General features: G+C 41.4%; 1 protein-coding gene across 1 annotated transcript; it reads right to left on the reverse strand.

Annotated features, from left to right (window-relative positions):
- Positions 1-8,414: 8,414 nt before the first annotated feature.
- Positions 8,415-17,244, reverse strand: RNF135 (ring finger protein 135). Its single transcript, XM_063453392.1, has 6 exons — positions 16,689-17,244; positions 15,517-15,612; positions 14,902-15,153; positions 13,691-13,856; positions 11,278-11,388; positions 8,415-10,310 (listed from the first exon to the last, which is right to left on the reverse strand). Exons 1-6 carry the CDS (start codon positions 17,235-17,237, stop codon positions 9,778-9,780), a joined length of 1,707 nt encoding a protein of 568 aa, XP_063309462.1. The 5' UTR covers positions 17,238-17,244; the 3' UTR covers positions 8,415-9,777.
- Between the last annotated feature and the right edge of the window lie 1,423 nt (positions 17,245-18,667).

An 18,667-nucleotide genomic window follows, 5' to 3' on the forward strand; every position in this document is an offset into this window, starting at 1 on the left:
GATCGAGTAGGGTCCTCTTCAACCTATTGTTCCTGTAAGTTTATTTGTAATTGTCCTATTTATAGTTAAATCCCCTCTCATAATATTGTAAAGCGCTACGGAATCTGTTGGCGCTATATAAATTGCAATAATAATAATATTAATAATAATAATTATATGTGAGAGATACACAGATATCCTGGTACATAGAATATCTTATATGTGAGGTAGATATACAGATATCCTGGTATATAGAATATATTATATGTGAGATACACATATATCTTGGTATATAGAATATATTATATGTGAGATATACAGATATCCTGCTATAAAGAATATATTATATGCGAGAGATACAGGTATCCTGGTATATAGAATATATTATATGTGAGATATACAGATATCCTGGTATTTAGAATATATTATATGTGAGATATACAGGCATCCTGGTATATAGAATATATTATATGTGAGATATACAGATATCCTGGTGCATAGAATATATTATATGAGAGAGAGAGATACAGATGTGACGAGACCAATCTCGCCACATTGCATTGGAGGAGCCTGGTTGCCCACCTGCTGCCTTTGGACTATGGCCCTGGGAGATTGGGCCCTTTTAAAAAACATATTCGGCCCTAACAGAGTGCATGTCACTCATTCTGGCCCTTTAAACACAGTGGGGCCATTCGGTACTTGCCCTGTGTGAGCGGTGATACCCTCAGATAGCTATGCCATGGAGCCTATTCATATAATGAAAGACTATGGGAAAGACTTTAGCTCCATGGCAATTGAACTGTGTGAATAGGATCTGAGCGCTATTCGGTAGTTTTGTGCGTTCAGATCCCAGCTATCTGGGGATATGTGAAATGTCTGTGTGTTATGTGTAAAAGGTGACTTTATGTATTTTAAAGTGTTTTATGTCTTTTTGCAACCATGTGCTCAATGGAGTCTGCCTCTAGCCCTGGATAATTGGATTACTTTCCCCTTTGTCTCCAGGATAGAGGCCCCTGTAAAACCTGTTTGAGCCAGATTGATATGCTGCCAGCCAGGGGAACAAAATATACTTTTACTAACTTTTGAACCCCTGGTCTGATTCATGCCATTTTTTAATATGTTGTTCCCTTGAATGGATTGATTGTGGATATGTATTTTTATGTGAATGTGATGTATGGTTTTAAAGTTATAAAAATGTGTACGTTTTAGCTTGGAGATAATTGAGTAGATATAGTAGGAAACTCAATTATCTCCCAAGCAGAGGGGAGGGAAACTGTGGGCTGTACTATTATGTTATTGGTTGTTTTATACCTCCCCCTGGGTGTGTTCTGTTTGTACCTGACTGTAATAAAAACCAGGCTGGGTGTGCCAGCACCTCAGATTCTGCTTGACCCTTAAAACGAAGTGTCATCTCGTTATTGGGGGAATTGGATTGTATGCTGACTGCCAGGAGTGTAAGCGGATTATATGCTTTTCCTGTTCAGCTATTCCAGGGTTCGTGTGTTTCCAGTTCGGGAGTTGGAAGATTTGTACAGTTTGCAGCTCGGGAGATTGGTGCTTGCAGTAGCTGCTGGTCTATGGAAAAGGGGATTATCGCCTAAATGGTTTTTATCCTCTTGTGAGTGAAACGGTCCGTTACAACAGATATCCTGGTATATAGAATATATTATAAGTGAGGTAGATATACAGATATCCCGGTATATAGAATGTGGCGAAACCGACCTCGCCACGTGTCCTTGGAGGGGGCTGCTTGCCCGCCTCTTGCCTTTGGACTATGGACCAGACTTTATGTGAATGTGTTAACCCAGATAGCTATGCCATGGAGCCCATTCGTGTAGTTAAAGACTTCGGCTCCATGGCAAGTGAACTGTGTGAGTAGGATCTGCGCGCTATTCGGTAGTTTTGTGCGCTCAGATCCCAGCTATCTGGGGATAGGTGAAATGTCTGTGTGTTATGTGTAAAAGGTGAATTTATGTATTTTAAAGTGTTTTACTGTCTTTGTGTCCCCATGTGCTCAATGGAGTCTGTCTCTGTGCAGGGAGGTAATTGGATTACTTCTCCAGCACAGAGAAGGCTCTGTAAAACCGGTCTGAGCTGGAAAGCTAGGGGTTTTAAAAGATACTTTACTAACTTTTGAACCCCTGGTCTGATCCATGCCATTTTTTAATATGTTGTTCCCCTGAATGGATTGATTGTGGATATGTAATTTAGTGTGAATGTGATGTATGGTTTTGAAGTTATAAATATTGTGTAAAAAGTATATTTTAAACTCTATGAATAATGGGATTATGTGTCACACTAAGGGGAGGGGGTGTGTGGGAGGTAACATCTATGTCATTGGTTATTTTATGCCTCCCCCTGGGTGTGGCCTGTAAGTGTACAATTGTAATAAAAGCCAGGCTGGATGTGCCAGTCCAGAGTTCCTGCTTAACCCTGAAGCTGAAGTGTTGTCTCATTCTTGGGGGGAATTTGACTGTATGCCGACTGCCAGGAGTGTAAGCTGTTCGTATTGCTTTTCCTGTTCGGCTGCTTCCAGGGTTCGTGTGCCTGCTGTTCGAGAGTTGGTGAATTCGTGCAGTTTGGAGGTCGGGAGATTGGTGATTGCAGTAGCTGCTGGTCTATGGGAAAGGGGATTATTGCCTAAACGGTCCGTTACATAGAATATATTATATGTGAGATATACAGATATCCTGCTATATAGAATATATTATATGTGAGGTAGATATACAGATATCCTGGTGTATAGAATATATTATATGTGAGGTAGATATACAGATATCCTGGTATATAGAATATATTATATGTGAGATAGATATACAGATATCCTGCTATATAGAATATATTATATGTGAGGTAGATATACAGATATCCTGGTATATAGAATATATTATATGTGAGGTAGATATACAGATATCCTGGTGTATAGAATATATTATATGTGAGATAGATATACAGATATCCTGGTGTATAGAATATATTATAAGTGAGGTAGATATACAGATATCCTGGTGTATAGAATATATTATAAGTGAGGTAGATATACAGATATCCTGGTGTATAGAATATATTATAAGTGAGGTAGATATACAGATATCCTGGTATATAGAATATATTATATGTGAGATAGATATACAGATATCCTGCTATATAGAATATATTATATGTGAGATAGATATACAGATATCCTGGTACATAGAATATATTATATGTGAGGTAGATATACAGATATCCTGGTATATAGAATATATTATATGTGAGGTAGATATACAGATATCCTGGTATATAGAATATATTATAAGTGAGGTAGATATACAGATATCCTGGTATATAGAATATATTATATGTGAGATATACAGATATCCTGGTATATAGAATATATTATATGTGAGGTAGATATACAGATATCCTGGTGTATAGAATATATTATATGTGAGATATACAGATATCCTGGTATATAGAATATATTATATGTGAGGTAGATATACAGATATCCTGGTGTATAGAATATATTATAAGTGAGGTAGATATACAGATATCCTGGTATATAGAATATATTATATGTGAGATAGATATACAGATATCCTGGTGTATAGAATATATTATAAGTGAGGTAGATATACAGATATCCTGGTATAAAGAATATATTATATGTGAGGTAGATATACAGATATCCTGGTGTATAGAATATATTATAAGTGAGGTAGATATACAGATATCCTGGTACAGTGGAACCTCGGTTAACGAACGCCTCGGTTAACGGAAAATTCGGTTTACGAATGAAAATTCGTAAAAAAAATTGCCTCGGTTTACGAATTTTTTTCGCAATACGAAACAAGTGTCCCGGTTTATAGCTCCGCCCCCTGCATACTGAAGTGTGGGTAGCACGTGAGTGTGTAGTGTGGAGGTGTTGGAGAGGTTTTGGAGCCATTTGCAGCAAGTTGTTGAGCCTTTTGGAGCCATTTGCAGCAAGTTGTTGAGCCTTTTGGAGCCATTTGCAGCAAGTTGTGGAGCCTTTTGGAGCCATTTGCAGCAGGGTTTGGAGCCTTTTTGGTGCATCTAAAGAAGTGGAAAGGTAGGGAGCTGAGCTTGGTTGTTTGCATGCCTGTTACTGTGTGTTTTGCATTGTGGGGTTGATTTCCATGCCAGCTCATGTGCTGTGCATGCCTGTTACAACTGTACTGTGTGTTTTGCAATGTGGGGTTGTTTTCCATGCCATCTCATGTGCTGTGCATGCCTGTTACAACTGTACTGTGTGTTTTGCAATGTGGGGTTGTTTTCCATGCCATCTCATGTGCTGTGCATGCCTGTTACAGCTCATGTGCTGTGCATGGCTTTTACTGTGGTTTCCATGCCAGCTCATGTGCTGTGCATGCCTGTTACAGCTCGTGCTGTGCATGCCTGTTACAGCTCATGTGCTGTGCATGCCTGTTACAGCTCATGTGCTGTGCATGCCTGTTACAGCTCATGTGCTGTGCATGCCTGTTACAGCTCATGTGCTGTGCATGCCTTTTACTGTGGTTTCCATGCCAGCTCATGTGCTGTGCATGCCTTTTACTGTGTGTTTTGCATTGTGGGGTTGTTTTCCATGCCAGCTCATATGGGTGTAAAGCATCTTTCATTTTTTTTTTTTGCATACATAGGGACGGTGGTGTCATGGCACCCAAGAAAGCAGTGGAAGCTGGGAAGAGGAAGAAGGTGATGATTCTGCTTGAGGACAAGAAGGAAATCATCAGGAAGCATGAAGGAGGAATGCGATTGACCGACCTTGCCAAAGAGTATGGAAGGAGTGCATCCACAATCGGTACAATCCTAAAAATGAAAGAGAAGATTACTGGGAGAGATGCAGCCAAGGGAGTCACCAGGGTCTCCAAGCAACGCCCACCTGTTCTGGACGAGGTCGAGAAGTTGCTCCTGCTCTGGATTGAACAGAAGCAGCGTGCAGGGGACTCAGTGACCAAGGCGATCATCTGCGAAAAAGCCAAGGCCTTGCACGCTGACCTCCTCAAACAACAGCCAGGAACGTCAGCAGATGCAGAAGGCTTCAAGGCCAGCAGGGGGTGGTTCGAAAGGTTCAAGAACAGATCTGGCATCCACAGTGTGGTCAGGCATGGAGAGGCTGCAAGTTCTGATGTTGCTGCAGCTGAAGAATTTGCTACGGAGTTCCTGGAGGTCATAGTTTCAGAGGGCTACCTTCCTCAGCAGGTCTTCAACTGCGACGAGACTGGACTCTTCTGGAAGAGGATGCCAAAGCGTACCTTCATCACAGAAGAGGAGACCTCATTGCCTGGCCACAAGCCGATGAAGGACCGTCTTACCCTCCTGTTCTGCGCCAACGCCAGTGGGGACCTTAAGATCAAGCCTCTGCTTGTCTACCATTCAGAGAACCCACGGGCCTTCAAGAAACACAAGGTGAACAAGGAGCAGTTGAGCGTTTTGTGGCAGTCTAACGCAAAGGCTTGGGTCACACGCCTCTTGTTTGTGAAGTGGGTCAATGCGGTTTTTGGTCCTGCTGTGAAGAAGTACCTTCTGGACAATAACCTGCCACTCAAGGCCATGCTGCTCATGGACAATGCTCCTGCCCATCCTCCAGGCCTCGAGGAAGACTTGCTGGAGGACTTTAATTTCATCAAGGTCATGTTCCTTCCGCCTAACACCACCCCACTACTCCAGCCAATGGACCAGCAGGTCATCTCCAATTTTAAAAAACTCTACACAAGGGAGCTTTTCCGGCGATGCTTTGAGATGACAGATCGCTCAAGCCTCACCCTCCATGAATTTTGGAGAGAGCATTTTGACATTGTGAGCTGTCTGCAGATTATCACCATTGCCTGGGCCGGGGTCAGCCAGACAAACCTAAATTCTGCTTGGCGCAACCTTTGGCCAGACTGTGTTGTAAAACCTGCCTCCAGTGCTTCTGCACCTGCACCAGAGTCAACAGTCTTGGAGGAAATTGTTTCCTTGGGGAGGACCATGGGCCTGGAGGTGACTGAGGAGGATGTCTACGAGCTGGTGGAGGAACACAACCGTGACCTAACCACCGAGGAGCTGGTGGAATTGCAGAAGGAGTCGATGGAGGAGCAGATCGCATTTGAGGAGGAGGAGGAAATGAGTGAGGAACAGCTCTCTTCCACGGAACTCAAGGAGGCATGCCAAATGTGGGTAAACCTACAGACTTTTGTGCAGCAGCACCACCCAGATAAGGCTCTAGCCCACAGACTTGTGAGCAGTTTTGACACAGACATCATGTCCCCTTTCCGAGGGATGCTTAAAAGGCGCCAGAGGCAGCAGACAATGGAAAGGTTCCTACAAAAACAGCCTAGACATGAAGAAGAACCTGCTTGTGTTAGTGCTGCCCAATTGCCCTCGTCCTCCTCATCTTCCAAACAGTGTTGAAATTGTTTTGCTATTTTCCATGTTTTCCCTGTTGACGTGTGATTTATGTACAGTTAAAGTGTACTGTACCATGTTATCAAAACTTTGCCATGTTTTAAAAGTTGATGTGTGATGTTTTAAAACATAAAGTTGGATGTTTGAAATGTTATTTCTTGATTAACCATGTCCCTGTACAGTATTTATGCCTTTAAAGTGCACTTTATAAAGAGTTTTGAACAGATAAAATACTTTATTTGACTTTTTTTCTCACCTCCGGAACGCATTAATTGGTTTTCAATGCATTCCTATGGGAAACCGTGTTTCGGTTTACGAATTTTTCGCAATACGAAACGTCCCGGAGAACGAATTAAATTCGTAAACCGAGGTCCCACTGTATATAGAATATATTATAAGTGAGGTAGATATACAGATATCCTGGTATAAAGAATATATTATATGTGAGATATACAGATATCCTGGTATATAGAATATATTATATGTGAGATATACAGATATCCTGGTATATAGAATATATTATAAGTGAGGAAGATACACAGATATCCTGGTAAATATTTATATTAGGTATATAGTCTGTATACAATGCATGACAGTTACCTAAATATATAGTCTGTGTATCTGAGGTAGGTAGGGATTTATTCGCTATACTAGAATTGTTAATTTGCTAATTGCAAAGTTTAAGCAAAAATAGGCAAATTGCAAAAATTGTTTAACTATACAACACTAACAGTATATATACTGCCTGAAATATAGGCATTCTATTCACAATATATCCAGGTTTATATAGAATACATAATATTTACAGACACAAGAAATACCAGTTTTCACGCTCAGTATGATGTGGTAGAGAGAAACAAACTGTTTATTTTGAACACAGTAAATGACACTACTGCAGTTAGGTGAATTTGCAAATTGTAAGATATAAAAGTTGTTCATTTGAACCAGGCTTCCCCAAACTCCGGCCCTCCAGATGTTGCTGAACTACAACTCCCATGATTCTATGAATTAAATAGATAGGCTGAGAATCATGGGAGTTGTAGTTTAGCAGCATCTGGAGGGCTGGAGTTTGGGGAAGCCTGATTTAAACAATACATTTTATTGTTATTTGAACACACTGAAGAGTTTGTCACAATTAAAGGGAAAAATCCTACTTTTTCAGACTTTTCAGAAGTCAGGTCAAGTCCTGTTCTTTTTTCCAAAAGACAAAATGAAGTGTACTGAGGAGATTGGACAGTTGACGGTTTATTCACTCACCAAGAACTGATAAGAAAATTGTAGAGATTAAGCTGAAATTGCTAAATTGGCACAAAACAATTGCAGTCACTAATTTTCTTTTTTTCAAATACTTTTGGTTTTGTTGAAAATTAAATTTTCATTTTATGACTCTTTAAAATCACAATTAAAATGTATATACGAAAAAAATAAAAAATACAATTTACCTCCGATTTTGGCAAAAGGTTTAGTGAAGAAACAGCAAAATAAAAGATTCAGAAAATCAAATTTCTACAAATATATACTTTAGCATAGCATCTCTGGATTTGGTGACTGACTATAAGCCACATAAACAACATTGCCAAATGTTCACTTTAAAACATTAATTCACTCCTTAAAATATTCACCCTATAACTTCCAAAAAATGATTGTGACACATTACACAACCTTGAATGATAAATTCATCTATTTTGATATTTTATTTAGCCACACTACTTATTAACTTAACTCAGAGACTAGTGTGACTCTACTCAGCTTCCCAAGGAACAATGAGAAAATGTGGACCTTATGGGCATCCTGACAATCAAGATAATTTTATTTTATTTCATGCTTTAACCCCTTACCACATGACATGTGTGACATGTCATGATTCCCTTTTATTCCAGAAGTTTGGGTTAAACTAAAAACTGATTCTTTGACAATACACTTACAATAATATCAGATACAGATGTTAAAGTTGGATTATCATCCACTTATAAAAGTGTCTGATAGGGAATCAAAATGGAGACACAGAGTTCCAGAATAGATGGGATAACTTCTACATTTTTACCTCACAAAAACATATTTGCTAAATATAGGGGCTCAGTAAATAGAATATTAGAAAACCTGGTAAGTAACCATTTTTTTTTTTGTATGTATGTATTTCGTTTTCAAAAAAAGAAAATTGAGAGTATCAGAGAGACTATATTTAGGAAAAAACATTTAAAGGTATCAACAGTGGAATACAATATGGTCTTATAAAGGATACATCAATTCAAACTACTGAGGAGTTTGTTTCTGATCTATTTGGGTTTTTCTAAAAGCATTTTATATTGTTCCACATAAAAGTATAGTACAAACTGAAAGAAATCAATTTAGAAGAAACAATTGTGGTTGCAAAAAAACAACAACACAATACCCCAAAACACCTTGGTCTATTATAAGATACAATCTACTGCCCAAATAAAATAAACAGTTTAGATATATCCCCAATGTAAAGGTAAGTATGTGGGTTTTTTTGGGGGGTGTATATTTATAAACAACTTGCAAAAGCTGCAGATTTCTTGTCTGTAGCCTTTTGAAAGCCCTCCCCTTTTCCCCAGCTCAGACTTTCTGTGGCTGTCCAATCACAGGCTTCCCAATGCAGCTCAATGAGAAGTCTTTGCAAGGCAGGTGCTCTGGGCAATTGCTGCCTCTTGAGTTTAGCTCCACTGAGCAAACCAAACGAGGAAATACAGGACCGGTTGTGTGACTGACAGCCAGAGCATGTAACCAGGTTAATTTATAAAAGTGTCAATTTCTATTGAAATCTGCATTTTTGAAAAATGAAAAAAGGGGACACACAAGCAAGCTGAAGTGCTTTATGGGTCTAGAGTGTCCTTTTAAAGAGTTACCTAAATCATTATAACCAATACATGCCACTGGGTTCTGCATGGTGCCAGGTCTCCTCTGGAAGTTGGTATACATCCGACTTCTGCCGAATTGCCGAAGCCAGATGGTGTTCCTGCCGCTCATTCACTGACACAGAATTGATATTAGCCAGGCAAGAACTCTTCCGGACTGGTTGATGACGCCCATGAAGATGCTGAAGGTGGAGTTATATTTCTGACAGCAAATTATTTAAAGTCGCCTTGTGCAGCATTTCACAGTGTAATGTTGCACATTAAGACTCCAGGAACAATAACCACTTCAAATCACTAAAGTGGTCATGGTGCTTGGAGTAATTCTTTAAGAACAAACGCTATTTCATGCCGCTTTCACAACCTAGTCCAAATGTAGCCAAACAGAAACATCTGAGTTGGAGAATATTTCTATCTCAGCTGTATTGGCCTTAAAATGTGCAAATTTCTGATCAATTTTCACAATTCCATGTCTAGTGAACAAACCCTGGTAGCTGTATCTGTGTGTGGGGAAACTCAGAGCTAAGACGCTGACAAATTAAACCCTAGTTATGTTATTTATAGTTAAAGAGTTCCCTTCTTTGAGACCATACAGCCAGACTGCAGGAAAGACCACAGTTTTGAAGTGGATTTTGTACGAATGTAGCAAGTCTTGGGAACCATCAGTAATTGAGTAAAATGAAACCGTCTTCTCCTCACAATTAAGGAAAGTGCCGACAATGCCTGGTTTCGGCAAATGGATGGTGATATCTTCCTTCCTGTGCCATGCTGATAGCCGTTCCTTTCTCCATTCCACACAGCAGGAGAGGTCATTCTGGCCAAGTTGGTCATTATTGCAAATCTCTCCACATGCTAGTCCAATTGCCCAGCCATTGCTAGATTCGGTATTAATCTCCCAATACCAGCACTTAGTGGAAAAACCTTCAGAGCACAGAACCTGACAAGGGGAGAATCTCCTGGGGTTATTGGGGTACAGAAATGTTTTATTTGACACTGTGACTGTCTTAAAATCGGGTGACAGAGATAAGCGCTTGTTCAGCGTTTGTGGATCAAACGATATGTTGCATGCCCCTAGAAAACAAGAAACATATTATGTTATAGAGACAGTGACGCAGAACGCACATATCCACCAAGCCTGTACACAAATTTGTTACGGCCGCCTTGTCAAATAAAATGCCTTTTAAACCATATACGGACGACTCGATGCCTCCAAGATTTACCTACGAAGCATAACAGCATTATTCACTAAAGTGAAAATTCTAAGTGAATTCAGAGAGAATTCCAAAATATTTCAAATTCAAAATAGTCAGACTGGAAAAATTCTCTTAGCCAGCTAATCTTTCCGTTCGACTACTCTGGCCCTAATTTGAAATTCACTTTGAATTCCCATTTTTAGTAAATATCCCTGTAAGATTTCACAATCAAGGACGGATCTATTCCTTCATCCCTCAATGGATTTGAAAGGCATATTGTGGCATATATTTGGGCTGCCCGGAACTTTTTGCACAAGTTTAATATCTAGAACAGACTTCCCCAAAGTCCGGCCCTCCAGATGTTGCTGAACTACAACTCCCATGATTCTCTGAATGAAATAGATAGGCTGAGAATCATGGGAGTTGTAGTTCAGCAACGTCTGGAGGGCCGGACTTTGGGGAAGCCTGATCTAGAACAACGGGTGAAATGGAAATAAAATAGATGTATTCCTTTAACATCATGCAATGCCAACGTCTGTTGATGAAGAAATATGCATTGCATCAAACAGCCATGGAAAAAGTACAATCCCCAGACCTCTGCCCACAATAAATTTACTATAGCGGCTCTGATTTCCGCAGCGATAAGGGAAACCCCTTCTGACTTTACTGCTGACAGCCTGGTGTAGGCGTTTTACAGAATTTATTCTTAAATTAAACAATGCAATGGAAGAGTAATGACCGAGCTAATTTACCATTGAAGGCTGGGTGACAGTGCTGTGGGTCCGGATGAAAAGTGTGTTTTTCTGTAATATATTTCTCTGCTGCAGATCACCTACGTTACTTACACTTTAAAAATGGATTCTGGTTTATTTCTGTAGATCTTACTGTTTGGGACACAGCAGCAGTAGAGGCAGAGGTAGATGGCACACTCTCTATGTCAACGGTATCTTCAAACACTGCAAGAAAAGAGCAGGTCAAATTAACAATATCAAACCATGGCTCACGAGTGGGACATGATCTAAAACCATTTACAAAATAATAAAGCAGACATATTTGTTATTATATTCATACGTTAAACTCGGATGTGTCCTGAACCATACCGTGATTCCTAAAATACAGCATACAGAGCTTTTACAGCTCACAGGGTTTATAGGTAATAACCCGCCTTACCCCATAATCACACAGTATACAGAGCTCCCCCTGCAGCCAGGGATTCTGGGTAATAACCTACCTTACCCCATAATCACACAGTATACAGAGCTCCCCCTGCAGCCAGGGATTCTGGGTAATAGCCCGCCTTACCCCATAATCACACAGTATACAGAGCTTCCCCTGCAGCCAGGGATTCTGGGTAATAACCTGCCTTACCCCATAATCACACAGTATACAGAGCTTCCCCTGCAGCCAGGGATTCTGGGTAATAACCCGCCTTACCCCATAATCATACAGTATACAGAGCTCCCCCTGCAGCCAGGGATTCTGGGTAATAACCTGCCTTACCCCATAATCACACAGTATACAGAGCTCCCCCTGCAGCCAGGGATTCTGGGTAATAACCTGCCTTACCCCATAATCACACAGTATACAGAGCTCCCCCTGCAGCCAGGGATTCTGGGTAATAACCCGCCTTACCCCATAATCACACAGTATACAGAGCTCCCCCTGCAGCCAGGGATTCTGGGTAATAACCCGCCTTACCCCATAATCACACAGTATACAGAGCTCCCCCTGCAGTCAGGGATTCTGGGTAATAACCTGCCTTACCCCATAATCACACAGTATACAGAGCTCCGCCTGCAGCCAGGGATTCTGGGTGTTTTCTAAAATGGGAATGTAACGGACCGTTTCACTTACAAGAGGATAAAACCCAGTTTAGGCGATAATCCCCTTTCCAGATGCACAGGCAGCTACTGCAAACACCATTCTCCCGACTGGAACCACACGAACACTGGGACAGCTGAACAAGAAAAGCAGACATCGGCTTACACTCCTGGCAGTCAGCAAACAATCCCATTCCCCCAAAGAACGAGACGACACATCGCTTTGAGGGTTAAGCAAGACTCTCTGGACTGGCTCATCCAGCCTGGCCTTTATTTCCAACTCACACATACAGGCCACACCCAGGGGGAGGCATAAAAGAACCAATGACATAGATGGTACAACCCACACATCCCCTCCCCTCAGATAACCAGTTAACATAATTATACAGCCAGGAAAACTTCAGTTTTTATACATGCGCTATAACTTTAAATCCATACATCCAATCTTCCCAAAACCACATATTTGGAATCAGCACACTTTAAACATAAACCCTTCCAAAAATCAGACAAATCCCTCCAGTGGATCAAAAGTTAGCTGGAAGTCCCTTTATGACCGACCGCAAGCACAATTTCCTGCCCAAAACAGTTCCATAGATTTGGGCTGTGCGGTCGGTCAATTTCATGCAAAAAAACGACTAAGTCCCATTTCGAACGGGACTTAGTCTCTGGAGCTGAAAAACGAAATGATGGAGAAGGTAAGGGTCAGCGGTGTTCGGCAAAATGTGTAGCCGATTTCAGTTCCACAGAATCTTTAGCATACACTGCTGACCGCATTCGAATGACTAAAATGGCCGCCGCCACGTGTTCGGCTGTCGAATGGCGGCCACCCAGCGCTCGGCAATTAACCTGCAGTAACCTCACAGCCTGGGAGGTAAATTGCCTGCACACTTTAACTTCTGGGTGGTCTGCCTGTGTGGTACTTGGTTCAGTAAGCCCTATGTACTGAACCAAGTGGGAGAGAGCCAGGGGCAAGTTATTTTACAGGTCTGGGGACATAGTCTTAAAGGGGTATTGTTCAGCAAAGTCACAATATGTCCCCAGCCGGTTCTTAAAGGGCCATACACACACAATAAAAGTTCATACTTTTCAGGGGCCATAGTCTTAAAGGGTATTGTTACCCAAAGTCTCAATATGTCCCCAGACAGTTCTTAAAGGGCCAGCAGCAGTACAATAAAATACCATTCCCTGTGCTTAAAGGGCCAGCAGTCGCACAATTAAATACAATATGCCCCAAATAACCCAGGGGCCATAGTCAGCAGGTAAGAGGCTAGCAACCAGGCCTCTCCAGTTCACAGTGGCGAAGCTGGTTTCGCCACAGGGAATTACTGCGTATTGCTTCATTTTAGGCTCCTATCTAGTTTTAGTTAATGGCAAGTGTAGAGAAATCCTTCTGCTTAATTTCTTTATATCATACATTTTGTTTTTGTAATGTGCTGACCTTGTTTAGGAGGACATGGAATCTGCTCTAGCAGAGGGTGCGCCATAAGGCTCTCTTTAATTTGTGATATTGCAGATGTAGTATCTACGATCTTGTTTTCATTAAACATACTTCCAGAGGTAATAACAGGAGATGGGTTGTAGATGGTGGTGTCTTTTGCTGCATCCTGGTAAAAATAGAAAAGTAAATTATTCAAACTACGATCCCTTCGCTGACGTTTTCATGGGGGGATACTGATAGTAGAAGTAGATTTACAACTCACTTTAGACCACTGCATAGGTAACACTTATGGATCTTTGCTCAGGTAGGCAAAACACAAAATGTGAAAATTAAAAGTGAATTCAATAAGAATTTAAAATTTCAGGCCAAAGTGGCTGAACTTTTGCAATTCGGCTATTTTGACCCTAAATTTGAAATTCACTTTGAAATCACCTTGAATACTCACCTTAGTAAATAACTATGTTAGACACAGATTCTGTTCCCACTTACACTCGGCTCATGGACTGCTAGAGTATACACCACCCATCTACACCACCCGTCTACGCGACACTACTCCTATTTGTCACACTCCCACCAATTCTACTTGAAAGTACGCATTTTATTTTTACCCCACCAGTAATTACTTCCATACACGGACCATGTGTTTAGACCATGCCATGATTACAATGACCCATACCACCAAAACCCCTCAAAAATTAAAAAAATCTGTCACGCTTTGAACACACATCAACGTTCCCCAAGACTTGATAGCCAGTAGAAAATACATGGCATGACTACATTGTAGAAAATAATCGAGACAATATATCACGCCAAATATTACTGAAGCAAAGAAATGCATAGGCAGAAGCTCTGTTATCAATATGGGCCCTGAGAATATGAAAGCTCACCTCGAGGTAAGTCAAGATCTCACACCTACCACCAACACAAAATGTACCTGTCGCCTGACACAGAGCAAGATCTCAGCATGGTGGTCTACACAGAAAGCCCAATCTCTGTAAAACACCAGAATGACCCTACATGCCAAATATACAACCTAAATAAATTAATTTTACTTAACGCTAGACTCTCCTAATTCTGGGTGCCTTGATGTCCCACTATAACAACAACGAACATTAGAAGAACATCTGGTTTCCATTAATTTGTTTTTGAACGTAAAATATTTTCAGGGAACATAACTTAATATGAGGTATTCGTACTGAGCTGCTACCTACCCATAAGCCATTCGGACCTCCCATGAGCACCTGTATCCAGTCATTGTTTATTGTGTTTTCAAGCCCTGCTTTTATCTCCTTCAGCCTGTCAATCTCGGCGTTAGTTGGGGTAATCCCTTCAAGCATTTTCCTCTGTGCTGCTTCCTGTTCCTGTTTTATTCTCCAAAATGATGCTCTCTCCTGTTTTTCTATATAATCTCGCATCTCTCTGAAGTCCCTGGTGAGGTTGTCTTTGATGTCACAAACTAATATCTGAAAATACAAATAACAAGATTAATATGAAGTTTAACACCATAAATATGCAAATATAGGGTATGATCACCATTTCTAACCATATTGCATTTCCCCTGTGTATGTAGGTATTTGTAGAATTATAGAATGTATCATCTTTTCCTTTGTTCCATATCCTGCAATACCATAACATGTTGTTACCATCACCACTGTCATGCATTCCATACATTATAATAAAGAAATGGGCAGATTTTCAGACCTCCCATGATGCTTTGCTAGACTTTCTCCTGGCATGAAAAGATTGGTTTTAAAACAGCGGGGGAGAGCTATGCTATGTGATCCTTGTCACAAATCCCATAATTTGAAAGCCTGTATCACACTTGCCTGGATCTCTTGATAAGTATTCTTCAAAATGGTCACGTCCTTTTCTCTACATGTGATATCCTTACTCAATTCACCAATCATCTTCTGAATCTTATCCTGAAAGCAAATGTAAAGATTATTCAATAAACAGCTTATTGGGCAGAAAATGTAAGCGTGTGTGTATACAGATAGCATATATTCCAGTATTTTGTCTTATAAGGTGGTCTATCAGGTAAAGGCTGGATAGAGTTATGAGCGAGGATTGGGGTTGAGTTAAAACAAGTTAATATTGGGATTGAGTTAGTAGGAGAAGTGTTGATCGGAGACTGGAGGAGAAAATGTTGGATGGAGTTAAGAGATGTAAATATTGAAAGGAGTTAGAGGGAGGAATGGTTCGATTGAGTGAGGAGAACTGAGAATTGGATGGAGTTGGGACGAGTAAGAGTTGAATGAAGTTGGGAAGAGTGAGGGTTGGGTGCCCTTAGAAGAACATAGGTTGAATTGAGTTACTACGATCAAGACTTGGAATGAGTTAGGAAGACCAAGGGTTTGCATGGAGTTTAGAATAATGGTTCTAGGACAAAGTCTTAAAAAAGGACTAGTCGCTGTGAAAGACAATGGGATAGTCATGCTAACCCAGGACAGAGTGAGGAGAACTGAGAATTGGATAGAGTTGGGACGAATAAGAGTTGAATGTCCAAAGTTGGGAAGAGTCCAAAGTTGAGAAGAGTGAGGGTTGGGTGCCCTTAGAAGAACATGGGTTGAATTAAGTTACTAGGATCAAGACTTGGAATGAGTTAGGAAGACCAAGAGTTTGCATGGAGTTTAGAATTATGGTTCTAGGACAGTCTTAAAAAAGGACTAGTCTCTGTGAAAGACAATGGAATAGTCATGCTAACCCAGGGCAGAGTGAGGAGAATTGAGAATTGGATGGACTTGGAACGAGTAAGAGTTGAATGAAGTTGGGAAGAGTGAGGGTTGAGTGCCCTTAGAAGAACATGAGTTGAATTGAGTTACTAGGATCAAGACCTGGAATGAGTTAGGAAGACCAAGAGTTTTCGTGAAGTTTAGAATTATGGTTTTAGGGCAAAGTCTTAAAAAAGGACTAGCCGCTGTGAAAGACAATGGAATAGTCATGCCAGCCCAGGACAGATATTTTATACAAAGCCTCCAGGAGTTTTCATACTACTAGCCTTGTTTTCAATGTACAATTGAAGAAGGAGAGCTGGTTTGCAAGCTTCATGTTGCTCTTTGCAGTTTGGACACAAGGGGGAGCCATGAGTCAAACAGAAATACTTCAGCCCTTGCTCGTGGTGCCTGCATAGCCAGGTCGAATCGTCAGTTAGCAGGTTCACCAGCAGATGTCGCTGTTGAGGCGTGTCTTCGCTGTGCAGTAACACATGGTCTCTGCACAGGGGAGTCATACAGGGCAGACACAGGTTGACTGCCCCAGGTCCAGTGCAGGAGGTACAGTCATGGTGGCTGGTGCTGTTCTGGGCTTCCAGGGAATCCAGGATGGAGGCCAAACACGTGTTCTTCTTAAAGTCTGGCTTTTCCCGGAAGACAGCCTGGCACACTGAGCATTTGAAGCTGTTTTTATTATTCCAGAATTTCTCAAGGCAGACTTTGCAGAAGGTGTGCCCACATTGCAGGGTGGTGGGGTGCTTATAGTAATCATGGCAGATAACACAGGTCAGGTCACTGGGCTGCAGTCTGAGCAGCAAGTATTCTCTCCCAGCCATGGCTCCTCTGGGCTGATAAACGAAAGTGAAAGCAAGTAAGAGCAGCTGTATGGGAGGGCAGCATACAGGAATGGTCACATTTCAATTCTGAGCATACCTGCCAAGTGACTTGTTTTTTAGGAAGGCAGTCCCTGCTTTGGTTCAAAATGCCTAGATTCCTTATTACTGACTTATAGTCTTGGAGCTCTGCAATTTCTAAATGTATGAATTTGTAGCAGAGATTCACAGTAATGTCCCTTAAAACTACAATAATTGCATTCTGAGACTAATCCATGAACATAGAATGCATTGGTTATTGTTCTTAGTTATTTTATCAATTACACAAGTTGGCAGAAGGTGTTGCTACGTCAAAAAATTACCTGGGGCTTCAGCCATTGCACAACTATAGGATCACTACTACTAAAACACCCTTTTTACCCCCCAGAGTTCTCTTTTTACTTTCCCCCTTCACTTTACCTTTGCCCCTCAATGATCCTCACACCCACTGCTTCTTTTCACCCCAACTGCCCCCTTTCACCTCCAACTCCACTGCTTCTTCTCATCCTCCCCACTGCTCCTACTGACCCTCGATGGTTCTCTTTGTCTCCCCTTAATTTCTCTCTTCATTATCACCCCCTGAGCTCTCTTCCTGCTCTCTTGTCCACTCAATGCTCCTTGCCCCCACTGCTCTTTTCACCCTCACCATCCTTTTTTATCCCCAATTCCACTGCTACCTCTCACCCCTGCTTGTCCTTTTCACCACCAACACCACCACCCTTTTTCACCCCCCAATGACACTCCTCCTTCTTGTCTCCATTACTAACTACTCTTTCTCATCTTCTAATCTTCTTCTCTCCATTCGAGTTCTTCTTCTCGTTCCCCCATGTCTCTCTTTCTACTTTCTCACTCCCCTACTGCTCCTTTTCACCCCCGTTGCTCTTTGTTGTCATACTCCCAAGTGCTCCTTCTCACCCTTAATGCTTCTCCGCGTCCACATTTCTGCTGAGACCTATTGCTCCCCCATCCCTTTCATAATCATACCTTTCTGACTCTGAGTGTCCCCTATGGAAGAGGATGAGGCTGTCTAGATCTTTAGTTAAGATTCGGGGAATTAAAAGAAAGTCTCTACAGTAAAATCACTTACCTGCCTTCTAGTTGACATGCACTCCCAGGACAGGCTTCCCTTTCTCCTTCACACCCCAGCTGTGCTCCTCCTCCACAGCTGGCTAATGCCCATCGTGTGCATTAGGATGCTGTAGTCAAAAGGCCAGGGCATACACAGATTCATGATTCACTGTTTGCTCAGGAACCAGCTATAGGATGGTTATGCCAGGCAAGCTGCAGCTATGCAGTTAGTTAAAAGTCCCTCGAAGCTGCAATGCTGTTGGTAGCAATGCCAGGGACAGTGAGGAGATCCAGGACCAATAATTATATTGTGTCTATAAAATATC

Source organism: Pelobates fuscus, chromosome 5 (assembly GCF_036172605.1).
Source record: "Pelobates fuscus isolate aPelFus1 chromosome 5, aPelFus1.pri, whole genome shotgun sequence".
NCBI lineage: Eukaryota > Metazoa > Chordata > Amphibia > Anura > Pelobatidae > Pelobates > Pelobates fuscus.

Coding starts and splice junctions, on each gene's coding strand:
- RNF135 (XM_063453392.1), bottom strand. CDS start 17,237: ATGGCTGGGAGAGAATACTTGCTGCTCAGACTGCAGCCCAGTGACCTG. Junction 15,154..15,516: donor ATACTTATCAAGAGATCCAG/GCAAGTGTGATA, acceptor TTGTATTTTCAG/ATATTAGTTTGTGACATCAA. Junction 11,389..13,690: donor TCCATGTCCTCCTAAACAAG/GTCAGCACATTA, acceptor CTTTTCTTGCAG/TGTTTGAAGATACCGTTGAC.